Source organism: Triturus cristatus, chromosome 5_2 (genome assembly GCF_964204655.1).
Source record: "Triturus cristatus chromosome 5_2, aTriCri1.1, whole genome shotgun sequence".
Taxonomy (NCBI): domain Eukaryota; kingdom Metazoa; phylum Chordata; class Amphibia; order Caudata; family Salamandridae; genus Triturus; species Triturus cristatus.
Genome location: NC_140588.1, coordinates 1,104,864,447 through 1,104,881,799, shown reverse-complemented (window position 1 = coordinate 1,104,881,799; position 17,353 = coordinate 1,104,864,447). Strand labels below are relative to the sequence as shown.

The following is a 17,353-nucleotide window of genomic DNA, read 5'->3' as shown; positions in this document are numbered from 1 at the left end:
AAAAGTACGGTGATTATATTAAAAAGTTTTAATAAAAATTCCTCAACACAGTTGGGAGTAATTCACCTACTAATTTTTCAACACTGTCAACAGCATAGTGCCTTCTGAAACTTTTAAAATTAATTTGGAACTAAATCAGATTAATCTGTAACCTTTAATTCTAGTTATGCCAGACAATATTTTGATAACAATATTCTGACATTCAACCATAGCAGTTTTCTTCAACTTCTAACTGGAAGCACTTAGAAGCTTACTTCCAGATGCATGCAACAGCACATAATTCTACTTGGTGTTCTTTTCCACATCAAGCATCCATTATCTCCCTGTGTTCTTTATCCATACCTGGATGTCTAACTCGTATCTAAAGCTCATCAGAACCAAAACAGAATTACTTTTATTCTCTAGTAACAACAAGCTACAACTACTCCAAACCTTGATCTAAGTCATGAAAGTAGACAGATTGGATCCCTCACTTTGACCCAATGCCAAGTCACTTGGATTCGAGAAAGACAACAACCTCCCACACAAAGGGCACATGGCAAAAAAAAAGTTGCCTGGGTACCAACTCTCTTTACTATAAGGAGACTTTTCCAGGTACCACACACTTCCTTGTGTGTGGATGAATTTGGATGCCACCCTCTCTCCACAAGTGAAGATTATTGCAGACAGGTACTGTTCCTCTACCAGAAAAGTAGAGCAATTCTCACAGGAGGCAGACTCAGTTCAAAGGCAGAACACAGATAGGTGACAAGGGGGAAGCTTAGAGACAGATGAAGGAATGCATTGTAAAAAGTTGCAATGATACTGAGGGATAACATAGCCCCAGCCATTTATAAATATCATTGGTTGATATACTTGAGATATTTTACGTATGAGTCTAAATTCCCCCGTGTAGCAAAATTATGAAGTTTCTCCAGACAGTTTTGTTTGACAACACTAAGACACCATGTTTAAACATTGATGAAGAATTACCATCCCACCTGGAGTTTTGCAGACCTTTGTGTGAAATCCTAGACAAGCATTTATAAGCATTTTTCAGTAATTGTAATACTGTTCTGTCTAAAGCGCAGTCCTCCAGTTAGAGAGTGTTAGTTTTGCCATTAAATCTTCCCATCCTTGAGACTGTTCCCCTGAAAGTGGAGGATAAATGTGAGAATAGATGAAGCACAGGCATTATGTTTCATAGGAAGTGCTACCTTTAAAGCCATCCACTACAGCCAAAAGTCAACAACAAACTTGGTTCTAGTTAAAGAGTTATCCTACTTCTTCCTTGGACAAAACTCTGTGTCATAGTGCAACCAAGCCAACCCAATGAAGGTGTATGTGTTTACCCTCTAATTTAAATGTACTTGAAAGGAGAAATAGTTCCCTTGGAGCCCTTCTTGTATATGACATTTGTATAAATGACTTATGCTAATGTCTAGAATTTAACCCAAACTGGCTCTATGAGACTTAATAGCTAGTGCTTTCTTCTCTGTATTGGATCTACTTTGGATCTTTTTTTTCTGTGTGGTAGCTTTAAAAGGCACATAAAGTCACAAATCCATATTTTTACCTTTATTGTGCCTTTATAGAAACCATAAGGTGAGATCTGAGTGGCCTTGTCACTGACAATTAGAGCTCAGTTCCACCAGATGTACTTATGTGCGATGGTCTCTCCATCAGCCAGTCTGACAATTGGTATGTTATTGGAGTGATAGGATTGGGAGATTTTAGACTGCCAGGTTTTATATTTAATACATTTAACTCTAAACTAAGATTGTTTGTGGAGTGGCCCTAAAAGATTTTACTGGTGTGATTTCCATGTCATGCATTTAAAACTGTGCAATCCAAACCTCAGAGCCTCTATGTCTTTTAACATTGACTTATTTCAACATATTTGAAAAATCCTGCTCTCAACTGGACCCTCATATTCCAAAATGAAGGACAGGTAGGTTTTAAGACAGAAGAATTTTTAGATGCTTCCAAGTTCTAGATGTCTATTCCAGTGATGACGCATGCCATCAACCAATGAGATGAGAGTCATGAGATGGTAATCCACTAAAGATTTGGTAACCACTGGAGGAGGTGTATTTGTTGCATGTTCTTTATAAAGTAATGAGGGCGACAACAATCTACAACATCCTCTCACTTTCCTACTTGTGTTCAACATTCATTAAATAGTCTGAGGACATGAAGTGCATAAACAGGTACATGTCAGAGTGAGGAACTAAGTCAACACTTTTTAAAATCATGATCTGAAATTCAATTGGTATGGCATTGAAGCTTTTCTACAAAAAAGGTACGACTAAAAAGAATCTAGGGTAGCTTAGAGAGCCTTTGGTTTATCTGTGATTCTGGGTAACTGAGTCAGTGATCATAGAAGGCCAAGAATAAAGTACAGAAGATTACTCCTTCTTTTATACTTCTAATCGGGGTATCAAAACCTTAATTTCATAATCTTTACCATTGGTGTATTTGCTCCTCTCTATGAGTACTCACATTCTATATAGGAGTAATTCATAGAGAAGATGGATAGGAAAACAAAGTAGGACAGTGTTAATACAGAGCAAAATACATACCCTCTGCCCTGAAGCTCACAAATCATCTCGATTGCGTGACTATAATCCATGGCATCAGGTTCATTCTTCAACCATTTCTGCATCTCTTGGAGGGAATTGTCATCAGCGCAGGCAAAGGTGATCTCGTTGAAATAGTCACAAAGTGGGAGAGTGTAATGTAAATAGGGCCCAAGGCAAAGTCCAATTAGGGAGTCTCCTTTAACATCACCTGTTAACAAAAACATTCATAGTTGAGTGAAATAAGAATCTATAACATGTAAATGTCTCGTTTTTATCAGCAAACTAGAATGAATAAATATGTTCAGTACGCTCATCATTATCATTTTTATGTTAAATATTGTGGTCTTCTTGCATCATATGAGTCTGTCATATATCCTCTCAGTCTCTCTTTTGACCTTCATAACTGCCCCAGATCTAATTTGGAGTCTGCAGTGTCTAATTTGGGACTCAGCGTCTGTGACTGGGTGGTAAAGGAAGTTGGAAGGTTATCCCTTTCTTTCATTTGTTTTAGAGGTGTTATTCAGTGGGGGTGAGTGGGTTTTGATTCTTTTGTCAAAGGTACTTGCACCTCTTGTAGACTATAGATTTTCTGCAGTGTGTTTTTGCCTTGGAAAGATATACATCTAGGCTATAGGAATTCCCTTTCAAGTGCCTAGGACTAGAAATCAACATGTCTCTTGCATCTGCCCATCACAGTGCTTGTGTCAATGTCAGGTCACTTAGGGCCATATTCTTTACATGGTTGTGTCACTTTTGTTGTTTTGTACCACACAACAGGGTGCATGTAAGGCATAACATTTTAGCGTGTATTCAATGCCAGACCTGTTTGAAAACCTCTGCGTGTGAATCAACCCGGAAAAATGTTATTTAGTTGTTATTTAAACTTAGTAAGGGTTGATGTGCACGACCGAGGGAGTAAGAAACAAGGAAGTGGTCAGACAGTCCATCATGTCATAGGTGGCACTCCATAATATTTTTTCTGCTAATGAAGCAGTCGAGGAAAAACCCTTTTCTAATGAGTTAGGTTTGGAACAGAATTGTATGAGGTCATTGTTGATCAGAAAGAGGGTTAGTTGTTACACAGCGGAATCAGATTAATCTCCTCTGTTTAAATGAAGTCACACAGAAAGAAGCTAATGGAGTTGTATTTGATCCATGAGATGTTCAACGAACAGCAGATTATAATCAGGAGGGTGGTAGATTATGGTAATATTCAAGGCTGTGGGTTGGAGATCTTCATTTCAACAGAGAGACGTTTGAGATACCCTAAGGTTTTTGCCCTGCAAAGAACAACAGTGAATAAATGCAACCCCTCTAACTTGTTATTGTCCCATTTATGGAGAATAGTACAGGATGGGAAGAGTCGGAGAACCAAGTTTCCATCAAGAAAATGCGGCTAGTTATGGGACTGGATCAAATTCAATGCATTGTCTGCTTCCGATCTGCAGTGGAGCAAAATATTTAAAATGAATCTTCTAAGTGGGGATTTATTCATAATTTTCAAGGTAGTTTATGTGTTAGTTTGAGTTCTCTTGGACAGAAAACAAACCATAAATCTCATTTGATACCTGGATTATAGGTATGGGCATCAGCTGTACTTTGGGAGGTAGGATTGATGTATGAAGGTGGATGGCTGTCATGTAAGAAATCAAGAAGAGTACTATGCAGACCGGTATCTTGGGAAGATGGATTGATATCAGAAGGAGTATTGCTGCTATCCTGAAGAGAATTAGTTGTGAACATCGTACAGTAAGACTTGGAGGTTTCGGAATGAATAGGAGATTGGGAGGTGAGAGAACTGGATGAGATAGTCATAGCATTGAATGTCACTCTTTAAGAAAATTTGTTGGACTATTCTGAGACAGGGAGAATAATTGGATTGGAGAGATGTTTTGAGATGACCATTAGAGGTACTAGTGGATCAATGAGAGAAAAGGAGAGGGTTGAACATAGATTCAAGGGTGGACAGGATAATTTTCAATAATAAAATGGGTGAGATAAATACGGCATTTCAGAGATACAACGGTGCTGATTGTCGATAAGAGTATTCTGATTATGGGTGATCAAAGGTGTCCTCGTGTCATAGGGGGAAATGGGGGACAGTTTAGTAAGTTTTCAAATCAAGAGACCTGTGAATAGGGCCATGGGACTCTAAAAGTGGTCCCACTTCAGAAATATTAGGACATATTTTTCAGTTAAAGCTTGATGATAGACTCTTTTCATGTATTTGCTCTGTAGGGGAATGTGCCAAGGAAGGAAATAAATTAGTTGGAGAAAGTTATCAACTGAGGGGGAGGGCAGAAGAGGAATGAAGTGTTCTGGATGACAAAATCAGGACACATTTACGATGAATATTTTCCAGTTTATTCCTCAATAAGGATCCCATCCAACAGCATCCAAGCATCAACAATAACTCCTTAGTTTATCTTCAAAGCTCCACTAGAACACTATGAGCCCAGTGGATGACACAGTAAATGACTCATATACATTCTAATATTCTAACAGTGACATATTACAATTCCATCAATGTCCATGTAATGAAAGAGATACAGAACATCGCAAGGAATGCGTGTCCTGTTGTTGTAGAAGTTACTAACCAGCAGGTATGTAGTAGATGTGGGAAAAACATTTTAACTGTCTAGACGCCCTTAGAGTTGTATGGGGAAACTGAGGAATAGGGGATGAGGAGGAGGAGAAAGATAAGGAGAGGAACTACGAAAGAGTCACAGGGAAAGTAATGTGACCTAGGCAGGGATGAGTTTAGTAAAGGGTGGGAGTAGGGAAAGTCCTTCAAGAGCTAATTCGAAGTTTTTTTTAAATGTGCACATCTCTCATTTGTTTAATGAATTATTATTTTACCATTATTGAAAATGGAGATTAACAGCCCTCCACCAAATTGAGTCAAGTTTATCTACATATGGAATTTGTCTAGACTTATCCAATTCAGTTTTGCACCTGAAAACTGCATTTGAGTCTTGTGTATCAACCGCAAACATTTACCTAGTATTACAGCATTTTGAACATGGCCTTTTAGTGCACTATTCAAGACTCATCAAGGTCCTTGCATGTTGAATAAATTCTATCTGCACTGCTTCTCTTTTTTAGTGATTTTAGATCTCAGGTGTTTATCTCGACGCATGACATTAAATGTGTGAATGCAAAGAAAATTACAATGCCTTTCACCATTAGTGTGTGCTAGTAAAGGTGGAGATTTCCTGATCACATTAAACTCGCCTATGTCATCCTTGTTTTTATTATGTTGATAGTACCAATAAATATAGACACCTTGCGCTGCTCACCATGCTTTACAGAGAGAGCAGAACCAGCCTCATGAGCAGTATATGATCAGATGGAGACTTCCAAGATGATTTTATAAATGCAGGCTAATCTTTCATTAAACTTAATTGCTAAATTATCTGCTGGCTTTTCCACCATAGCAATCTCACACTGAATACATCACATCCAATACAGCTGTTTACAAATATATTGCCCCGTTAAGTATTGTTTTCTTTTATTACCCCTAATGAAGCAAAATCTTAGTATAGGATATTGTGGGCATTTTATGTATGTAAGCTTACATTTACACCACAATATTCTGGTGCCATGTTATCCAGTGTACAGGGCATGACCAGATTGTGGGTGCATACCAGCGAAATGTCTGTGAATTAAAAGCCGAAGAGGCATGTTTTTTTCTCCGCCTTTCTCATTTCACTTTTCCTTGCTCATATGCTGTTTACCCCATGATACCTTGTGTTGGCACTTTCAAGAGAAGGAGTGAGTCATTTTGTGGGACCAATACCTGCACTGCGTATTGTTCCCTGACCTGTGTGATAATGAGTGCTTTTGATTCTCTCCTTCTTATGCACCTAAAATGATACCTTGATCGACTAGACTGTTATCTGAAACAACGTTGGAGCATATAGACATGTCAAAGTATGTGGCAGAACCTCTTTCAGAGGGCCACAGGGCATACAGGGGTTAATAGATGCAATATAGGGGGTTGAGACCTCTTACTCCTGATGTACTGGTCCTGAACTACTATAGGACTTGAGCAACGTGGCCAAGTCCTCCTTCTGCACTTGACTCTCAATGGTAGCTGTAGCTCAGCAGTCCAAAGCTACCTTGCATGTCAAGTCTAAATACAGGTTAGTGAACACAAGTCACAACTAAAAGAGCATGCAGCAGTGTCAACAAATTGATGTCCAGTCAAAAACCTATTTTATCTGTAACTCTACACATTCAAATAGTATTGTGACATGCAGGAAAAATGAGGTTGGGGTCTAGTGTTTCGATGAAAAATCCCTGTCCTACCACTCTTCATAATGTGGTAGGTGTTATTCCCTATTCACTGGAGCCAAATCCAGGGTTGCTTAATTAAAGGCCTTAACTCAAGAGTCCACTCTGACTCTAAATAAAGTAGTCTGGGTGATTCAGCATCCTTAGCAGCAAGTCCAATGACAGGCCCCTAACCAGTCTTCCAGCAGCGAGGTAGCTTGCGGGATCTCAGATATTGCCCTGACCATGGATACTCACACTGCTCTGGTCCTGGTGAAGGTGTCGGCTGCATGCATGCTCAGTGTCCAGAGCTTATGCAGCTGGCTCCATTAGTACCCATAGGTGATGCATTGCTCCTCCTTAATAGCCTGATGCTCCCAAATGGGGGGCTGAACTGGATTTCATGAATCCCAGAGTACTCCTCATGTCACAGGGAACTCTGGCACAATTCTTGATGCTTGGTGGTGACTCACGGGTTGCGCGATTCACAATTGTCAGACGACGGCCGATCCTCCGCAATCCCTGATAGCAGCAGCCCCTCCTGGCAAACGGAGTTGCTGTATCACTACCTGCCAAGGCACTGTCCTTCACCATATGTTAGTCCATACCACAGCAGTTCCTACTGCCATATTGGGTCACTGCTAGACTCCACACAGGCCTTGGCAACTTACTCTAGCAATATTTTCACATCTGCTCCTCCTGGCCTATAGGGTCATCAGGGCATTGTGGAGACTTCACTCACCGTACAAGGCACTCTTCTCATGGCAATCATTGTGAAGACATCTGGGATACAGTAGTTGCAGCTAGAATCTGCACCTGGACAATGGCCAACTAATGCAACTGCAGACTCCACACACCTTGCACTGGGAGTCCACTCGCTTGGGCTCCCCACATGATTTTACCCCATCCAATGCATTGCTCTCCCTCAGTGGACACTCTTATCTTGACAAGCAGACTGGTAATGGTGATTTGAGCTCCAAAAAAGGTCTTCTTGGTTGCCTTGCATGATGTCCCATTCACTAGCAGGGAGACTAGCAGTCCTTGCCCCCAGTATTGGTCAGAAGCAGAAATCTTGCACAGCGTCCCCTCCTCACACAGCCTATAGATTCTCCCTTGGCCACCATCCGGCGGCCTTGAATCCATGGAGGCCCTGCTGGGGACCCCCAAAATCAGATTCCTACAGCCTTTCTGTGTCAGAAAGGCTGGCACAGAAAGGCTGTGAGAATCTGCCATTGTAATCCGTCGTGCGGAAAGAGCTGCCCGAGGGATTACTGGAGGCTTTCAGTATAGGTTAGTTGGAAAGCCAAACAGCTGATTACGATCAGGCACTTAGAAGGGGCCTACAGCACTCTGCTCGCCAATTTTGTCGATAGCTTAAGGGAAAATTCCTATTCCATATTGGTTGTCTGCCCCCCCACATTAGCACCATGTGTAACATCGACTTCTAAAGCTATCTTTTCGGGTAGAATATCCTCAACTGATAATTGTTTTGATGTTCTTCCTCAAAAGAACGATGAGTACTGTTGGGGAGGATTGATGTAATGAATTTATAAATTTGATTGAATTGTTACATGAATAATTAATCTACTTAAAATGTATTGTATGATTCTTGTACTTATGCTTTTTTTTTTAGTGAATGTCATTAATTATATCTATATTGATATCTAGTCAGATTAGTGTAAACTAATACTAGGCTTTACTTTAACTACTGTACAAGATACTTTACATGCCCAAAAGTAATTCAGGACAAACAAGCCTTTTGAGGAATTGGCAGAGTTATGAAATGCAAAAAATAGTGGCCATATTGACAACCTGCATTTAATAGTACAGCTAGAAGTACTGCAAAAGTAATACTAAAATACAAAAAAGCTATTTAAAAACGTATAAGCATAAATCTCCAGCTCTACTGTCCTGTATCTTATATTGGGAGATTCTTACATGTGCTTTCGCTACATAGTAGGGAGCAATTAGGAGTGATTTAAGGAGGGTTACAGAGGGCATGTGCCCACCCTCAAAAGGGTGAGCCATTTTCTCTATCGCCACAGAGGTACCAAAAACTATAATTACTTCAACTTTTAGCTGAATTAAGACCACTGGACCAACCACTGATACAACAATACCCTCACACAGAAAATAATGGCATAGGACTATTTAAAATGGTTAGAAAAAAAAAAATGAGAAATACATAAATCAACGATCTCATAAAACCTCGTCCGACAATAAGATCAGGAAAGAAAAAAATAAATGAGAAGTGCAATAGTGTGTAAAGGGGTGATTTCAAAGGAGAGGGAGGTGCATCTAGGGTATAATCACAGTTCTATGGGATTCTAGTTCGTCCATGGACCACAGCATATGCCAGTATAAGATAGGGTGACACTGCATAAGTTTGGTTATAGGAACAACTCCCAGAACCAGCAGTTGGGGGAGGTGGGAGGCACTCTGAGGAAGGTTGAGAATGCTCCTCATGAACCTTTTTTTTGGTTTTCCCGAGAAAATTCCCTTTGAAGTGTCCCCATAATTTGACCACGTTCATGGCTAAGCTTTTTGCTTTGATGTTGTAGAGCTCCACCGCTGGTTCTAGAGAATGCATAGGCCCATTTGCACAGTTTGCGTACTGAATCAACTTCTTGTTAAAGTTTTAATGAATATCTCTTGATATGAGAGGACCAACTCAGTGCCCTGCACCCGATTTATATGGATTAAAAGCCATACATTTTATTTTGTTGATGTTTAGATCCAGACCATGCTCATTACAGAAGATTAAAAAGTGGTAAAGTTATGCCTGCAGACCACATGGTATATTGGAAATTAAGAGCATGTCATCTGCAAAAAGTAGCATTGCAGTTTTATAAGGGCCAGGTTTGTGTCTTTTCGGGGAAATCAAACATGTGCACAAAGTCATTTATATAAAGTGTGAACAATGTCGGGGCAAGACAAACATCCCTGACAAACACCAGTTTTAATCTATAAATGGTCTGTGAACACACCGCAGTTGCCATACCTGACTCTGGCAGTATTGAGTCCATGCAACCTGATAAAGACAGAAAAAATGTATCGGGCGACACCCATCTTTTCCAGAACTTCCTGCAGCTTGCTCCTAGGCACAGAATTGAAAGCTGTCCTCAGGTCAACAAAAACCACATAATGAGGGCCTGTTTCCGATATAGGGCACTGAAATTGTATTTGATCCACAGTAAATCTGAAATTCGCCTGGAGCTCTGAGAAAACAGCATTGTTGTTTGCCAATTAAGCAGTTGGTCAAATATAAGGTGGCAAAATAGTTTCTGTGAGGATTTCAATAGGGCTGATAGGCCTATAGGTCCCCAGGTCATCTTTAGGCCCTTTTTTGTAAATAGGGACATTCTCTGCAGTAAGCCAGGGACTGGGGTCGGACTGCCTGCAAGTATAGAATGCAACAGTGCCTGGAAGTATGTGGCCCAGATCAGAGGTTCTGAACGGAAGAGGACCCCGGGGAGGGAATCGAGGTCTGGAGCTTTATCTGCTGGGAGTGACATTATTGCTGCCATTACATCCTTAGATGGAAGGATAAGGGGAGGCCTTCATCTGGGAGCAGGCCTGTAGCATTTTCTGAATAGGCATACTCCAGTTGGGTTTGGCTATGTACATTTTTTGGAAATGGTCCAGCCAGGTCTGAGGCTGTAAATTATATTCTAGACTGGCAGTGGCATTCTGCCTGTCATGAGCCACAAATCCACAGAAATCAATATCCGATGAGGGAAGTTCCACCCATATGGCGTGATGCAGTTCAAGCTGATGCGGTTAATAATGTTGCAGCTGCTCCGGCACATTTCCATAGAGTGTGGATACACATCCCTTGGAAGCGGGCCGAAGTATTAGCAGTAAAACAAGCGTTGCCGGATCCGCGTAAAAATCCTGCTGGTTATTATAAAGAATTAACGCAGACGGTTCAAGCGTGTGTCATGAATTTGGCAGATATGGAAATGCTATTTGGCAATGTAGTGCCACAGCCTATATGGGTCAAGATCCGTCAAGAGAACCACCCAGTCGCCCTAGGAGGTGATTGGCCAGCTATTATAGCAGCAGATGCGCAACAAGTTGGCGGTGCTAAACCTGAACCTCTGATTGCTGCCTTACCTGGCAGAATAATTAATCTGATGAAAACGCTGATGCCGGCGTTACGGGTAAATTGGGATAAACTATCAGCATGCAAACAGAAGAAGGACGAAAGTGTCTCTGACTTCTTTACTACATTTGAAGAGACCTTCATAGACCACAGTGGGCAAGATATGAGTACTGAGGGAGGTCAGAGGTTGTTTGTCGACAAGTTCGTGTATAATTTACTGCCTGAGCTTAGCAACAAGTTAAAAGATTCTGAGAGTGCATGGGCAGTGTCGACGACAGCACAGATACTTGCAACTGCTCAGTATTACGAGAATAGAGAGAAAGAAGAGAAAGAAAAGTCAGAAAAGAAGACAAAAGATTTAAAGACTAAAGTACTATTGCAACAGGCATATCCGCCTCGCTCGAATCAGTCAGATTCACAGCAGCGACCCCAGTTTCAGCAACAGCCACAATTCCAGCAAGGGACGTCCCAAAGATTTAATTATGGTCTTCCTCGACAACAGTTAGCATGGAATCAGTGTGCCTATTGTAAAAAGGAGGGCCATTATAAGAACAAGTGTCCAGTACTGCACACACAGACCAGTGGTGTCCCAGCTCAGAGAGGTAATGGCGGGTTTATGCAAGCTCCTAGAGGTAGAGGACATGGTACTATGACACCACAGGCCGATCGCCCCTCAAATTATTTCGATCAGCGAAATGTACAATCTGCGCAACCAGGTAGATCTTCACAGTATCATGTTGAGGATTACTATGATCATAATGAAGAGATTCAGAGAAGCGAGTACTAGGACAGCCACAGGCAAAGAGAGGGAGTAGTATCAGTTCCAGTTGATCAGAGTGGACCTTATGTCGCAGTAGTTACATCAGGCGTGGTTGAACCGTTTCTGTTGGATACTGGTGCGGCAAAAAGTTCAATTATGCATGCGAAACTCCCTGGCGCACCTTTGTCTGGCTTAACGAACACTTCAGTAGGTTTCTCAGGCGCCCCTGTTTACAATCCTGTCTCTAGTCCTTTGTCAATCTCTGTTGGGCCATGCGAACTAGAAGCACCCCTTATCCTAACAACCGGTTGTAATGAGAATCTGCTTGGTTTAGATCTGTTGAAACGCCTGCATGCAACACTGTACTGTTCTCCTTCAGGAGTGCAGCTCACGCTGGGCAAGAGAGTCATTTCTCCAATGTACATGTCGATGGATAAGCTCCCACCGGAGCTGCGTTCTCTCCCTGATACTCTTTGGGCAACTGGTCCTAACGATGTAGGCCTTTTGGAAATTCCCCCTTATGTGGTAAGTCTGAAAGCGAATGTTAGATTCCCACGAATCCCACAGTATCGAATTTCAAATGAAGGTGAACGTGCACTTTTACTAATCGTGAAAGATTTAATACAGAAAGATGTGAGAGAGGAAACTAGAGGAAATGTCTGCAATAGTCCTGTTCTGCCGATTTTGAAACGCACTGACCCTTCCAAACCTCCAATCTACAGATTTGTGATTGACCTCAGAGAGGTTAACAAAATAGTGATTCCGCAATTTCCTGTGGTACCAGATATCACTGCATTATTGACGTTGATTCCTGCCTCAGCCTCATGGTTTACAGTGATCGATTTGAAAAATGCATTTTTTAGCATCCCGATAGCCGAGGAAAGTAGAGAAATTTTTGGTTTTTCCTTAGGAGGTCGCAGTTTCAGGTTCAAGCGCGCTCCACAAGCTTATTGTGAGAGCCCTTCAATTTATAGCCAAGCATTGAAAAGTCCTCCTGGTGTTGCTCTGATCCAATATGTAGATGATCTTTTACTGGCTGCTGATGACAAGGACACTTGCAAGACAGCTACAATTTCTTTATTACGTCACTTGTCAGATTTGCATCACAAGGTTTCACCTTCTAGATTACAATATTGTTGCCAAGAAGTGACCTACTTAGGTCATCTTTTGTCAAAGGAGGGAAGAAGGTTGACCCCAGAGAGAATCAAAGCAATTTCGCAGATGACTGTACCAAGCACACAGAAAGAAGTGCGTGCGTTTTGGGGTATTACGTCATACTGCAGGCAATGGATTCCAAATTTTTCTCTCATGGCAAAACCATTGGTGGCCCTGACTGGAAAAGGTGTTCCGAGCCCTTTGCCATGGTCTGATGAATGTCAACAGAGCTTCTCCGACTTACGTGATGCGCTGTGTTCAGCTCCTGTGTTGGGTACTCCTGACTACAGTAAGCCGTTTACACTATATGTCCATGAAAGAGAAGGTTGTGCGTTGACTGTTTTAACGCAACAATTTGGTGACAAACAGCGGCCTTGTGCGTATTTCTCATCCACATTAGACCCGGTAGCCAGAGCATTGCCAAGTTGTTTAAGAGCTACAGCAGCAGCTGCAGTGTCTATTCGACAGTCTGCTGGACTAGTCATGAACAACATGTTAGTAGTCATGGTTCCACATGCTGTGGATACACTCATGAATCGAATGAAAACTCAGCACCTCACCAGTGCTAGACTATCAGGCTATGAGCTGACACTTTTGGCAAGTCACATTCAGATCAAGCGATGCAACATACTGAATCCAGCAACGCTGTTGCCGACTACTCAAGAGTCGAGTGATTCAGAGCCTCATGACTGTTGTTTCAGAACTGAGGAAGAGACAAAAGGTCGGATTGATTTAAAAGACACTCCTTTATTTGATCCAGATGGCACTTTATATGTCGATGGGTCTTGTTTTAAACTACAGAATGGTGATGTGACGGCCGCGTAAGCAGTTACGACTTTGAGTACAATTGTGGAGACCGCAAGAGTGAGTCAGAATTCTGCCCAGGCTGCAGAATTAATTGCACTAACAAGAGCATGTGTTTTAGCTGAGGGAAAGAGAGTGAATGTGTTTACTGATAGCCAATACGCCTTCGGCGTAGCACATAGTTTTGGACGCCTGTGGAAAGAAAGAGGTTTTCTCACGTCCCACGGGACTAAGATCCAACATGGACAGTTAGTCAGCGATCTATTGGAATCCCTGACCATACCAAATGAAGTTGTGATTGTGAAGTGCAGTGCACATTGAAAGATTACGGATGATGTTGGCCGTGGGAATGCGTTTGCTGATGAGGTCGCCAAAGAGACGGCCAAGAACATGACGAGCCGAATGTACGTTGCAACGTCTGCAAGATGGATTGCTGAATCAGGGATGTGTGAGAAAACGACTGAAAGTGTGAAGGCAATCCAGAATGAAGCAACTGAAAATGAGAAAAATGAATGGAAGAAGAAAACGGGTAAAATGGATTCAAGTGGATGTTGGGTTGATTTGTCTGAACAGCAGCGTTGGATGTTACCTGATGCGTATGTGCTCGCAGTAGTCACGATGGCGCAGGGAACGGCGCACATCAGTTCGAAAGGTATCTGTAAAATGTTAGCTCCAGTATGGAAGAATGATGGAATTACTAAGTGTGCGGAAAGAGTGGTGAAAAACTGCATGATATGCCTGATGCATAATCCTGGCAAGGGAACCCCAACCCCAACTCGTCATTTTGCTTCCCCTTCTTGTCCCTTTGAAGTGATTCAGTTGGATTTTATCCACATGGACAGGTGTAACAATCTCAAGTATGTCCTAGTGGTAGTCTGTGCCTTTTCAAGATGGATTGAGGCATATCCATTAAAGGATAACACTGCTATGTCCACTGCCAAAATCCTCCTCAAAGAGTACTTCCCTAGATATGGTATGCCACGGATTGTTTGGTCGGACAATGGAAGTGAGTTTCTAGGGAAAGTTATGAAGAGTGTGTGCACGGGTCTGGGTATCACCCAGAAGTTCCACAGTGCGAATCACCCACAGTCGGCAGGTTTAGTTGAAGGGTACAATGGTACCTTGAAGCTGAAACTTGCTAAAATTCAAGCTTCCACTGGTCTATCTTGGCCAGATGCACTGCCTTTAGCGCTACTGTCCACCAGAGCGACTGTACACTCTCGAGTAGGGCTTAGCCCATATGAAATTGTGTTCGGTCGCCCTGCTAATGTTTGGGGAGTCCCTAGGCTAAAGGAATTCAAACAGATCGAATATCCAATGTTGATTGATTATCTATATGACCTGACTGCTAAACTAAGCTTTATTCGTCAACAGGTATTCGAATCCTTGCCTAAACTGCCAGAGAGTCCAGGCCACACGTTGAAACCCGGCGACCAGGTGGTGGTCCGGAATTTCGGACGAACCCGGAACCTCCAGCCAAGATTCGTGGGCCCGTTCCAGGTGCTCCTAGCAACGAGAACTGCTGTACGCCTAGCTGAAGAAAGAATTGGGTGCACACCAGCCATACGAAGCGTGTCCCTCTCCCACTCCCCTACGACAACTGGGTTAGACAGGGATTTGGTGTATCCGAGACAGAACCTGTTCCTAGGCTCATCCCATTCAGTGACGCAGAGTACATAACGGACAAACGAACTGAAACACAGAACTTTGACACTTCAGCAGGAACCGCTCTTTCGAACCCAGAACAGAGTATTGTACAAAGTGAACATTTATCACCTGTGGAGTCAAACATTTCTACATCTGTAGACCAGCTATTTCAAAATCAAACAAGACCTGGAAAGTACAGATATAATCTACGTTCTCATGCTATGAACTAATGACATTGCATAATTACCTTTTTGTTTGAAAACTGTTTTTGATCTTCTCGCATTCCATTCAGTCAGGAAGTTTACTTTAATTTTTACCTTGCCGTCTGGGTTACCGTAGGGTCGTAACGTGTGCCTTGTTTTAATTTGCAGGGAACCAGACACAAGGTCGGTTTCTTCTGTTTACTTTGGGAACCCCCAGGGTGAACAGAGGCAATTTTTTTAACAGGTACAAACCATCCGTTGCGAACGGTTGTAGAAGATGGAGCTTCCTGAACTGCGACGGTCTTACGTCATAAATGTGCACAAGACAAAACTATATGACATATTGTATAGCAAATGTTTCTTAATGCAATGCGCTCTGACACTTCTGATTGTTTTAATAACTTTGGTAGGCGGAATTATTTTTGGTATTCAATTGATCTTTGCACCTGTTACGTCTACAGTATCTCCCCATGTTTCTCCGACTGTTGTTTCTATTCATTCTTTCCATCCTTTTCCTGCACACGAGCAAGCTCGACGCTCCGAGTTTATAAATAACACTTCCATTCAGCTCTTGCACCAACATCAACTAGTGATTAACACAACGAACTGCTGGGTGTGTGGCTTGATACCACATACCATGGATAAGGGCATCCCTTATCTGGTTCTGCCCTTTAGTTATAATGGATCATTCTGGGCATTTCAGACCATGTTCGCCTATGCCCTAGAGACCTATCCCCCACGACCTCCGCGTTCCACTAGATATAATTCCGCTAATAGAGCCTTGGTTAAGGGAATTACTGACATGGTTAGAGATGTCAATAACACTCCGTTTATTCCCAAGGATGAATTGCGAGTTTACATGGGTTGGAACGTTACGGAATATGGCATTACTATGGGTGAGAACAAACGTAAAAGCTCGACTCCGATTTGGGTCGTACCCCACCAAGGTCAAGTCTGTTTGCAAGGAAATGGGAGGAATCCGAAAGCTCGACTTGGGAAGAGTGACTGTATCGAAACATACGTTTTCCCGTCACAGTCTTCCCCTGCATTCTTAGCTGCTAAGGGCACTTATTTTGTTTGTCAAGACAGAGCATACACATGGCTGCCCGCTGATTTCTCAGGCTCATGTTATATCGCTCAACTGTTACCTCTAACATACACTGCTGCACCGGACTATCACACAACTAGAGTTGTGAGAGGTGTTTTCAGTAAAGAAGATACTGCTGGCCAAGAAGCAGGAGACTTCTTTAAAGGTTTCCTCCCATTCTGGGGGTCTATGGCCAACAGTAGAAACTTACGTCAACTAACACGGGTAGTTGAATCCACTATTACCGAAACTGCGGGTGCCCTTAGTAACCTGACAGCTGAACTTCAAGCGGATCGCCTCATGACGTTACAGAACCGTATGGTCCTTGACGTGTTACTTGCAGATCGAGGTGGGGTATGTAAGATGATCCAATCAAGTTGCTGTGTTTTTATCCCAGATAATGCACCAACGGTATACAAGGCCATCTCTAAGTTACACAAAATCTCGGACTCCATTCATGTAGAGGAAGGTGACTGGTCAATAATGGGATGGTTCTGGAGCCTGTTATCTACGTGGGGATGGAAGGTTCTGATAGTCACTGGTGTTGCGTTGGTATTTTTATTTTCGTGCTGTCTCATTGTTCAGTGTGGTCCTGCCTTATGTAGCGTTTGTGTTTCATCGTGCGTAAGAAGACCACCTGTTTTTAGAGATACGCCACGGGATAGAGTAATGCTTCAGCAACATATCAGTGACCTGATGAACATAGAAATGGACTCTGACATAGAGTAAGCTATTGCCTATGTAAGGGCAAAAGGA

At 42.2% G+C, this 17,353-nt stretch overlaps 1 protein-coding gene across 1 annotated transcript in view; it reads right to left on the bottom strand.

The window, feature by feature from the left end:
* Positions 1–17,353, bottom strand: part of LOC146829782 (nicotinamide N-methyltransferase-like) — a 74,032-nt gene that overhangs the window by 45,470 nt on the left and 11,209 nt on the right. The window contains exon 2 of the mRNA XM_085608497.1: positions 2,562–2,769. Within this exon, the coding sequence (XP_085464623.1) occupies positions 2,562–2,769 (208 nt within the window). The remainder of the gene's footprint in view (positions 1–2,561; positions 2,770–17,353) is intronic.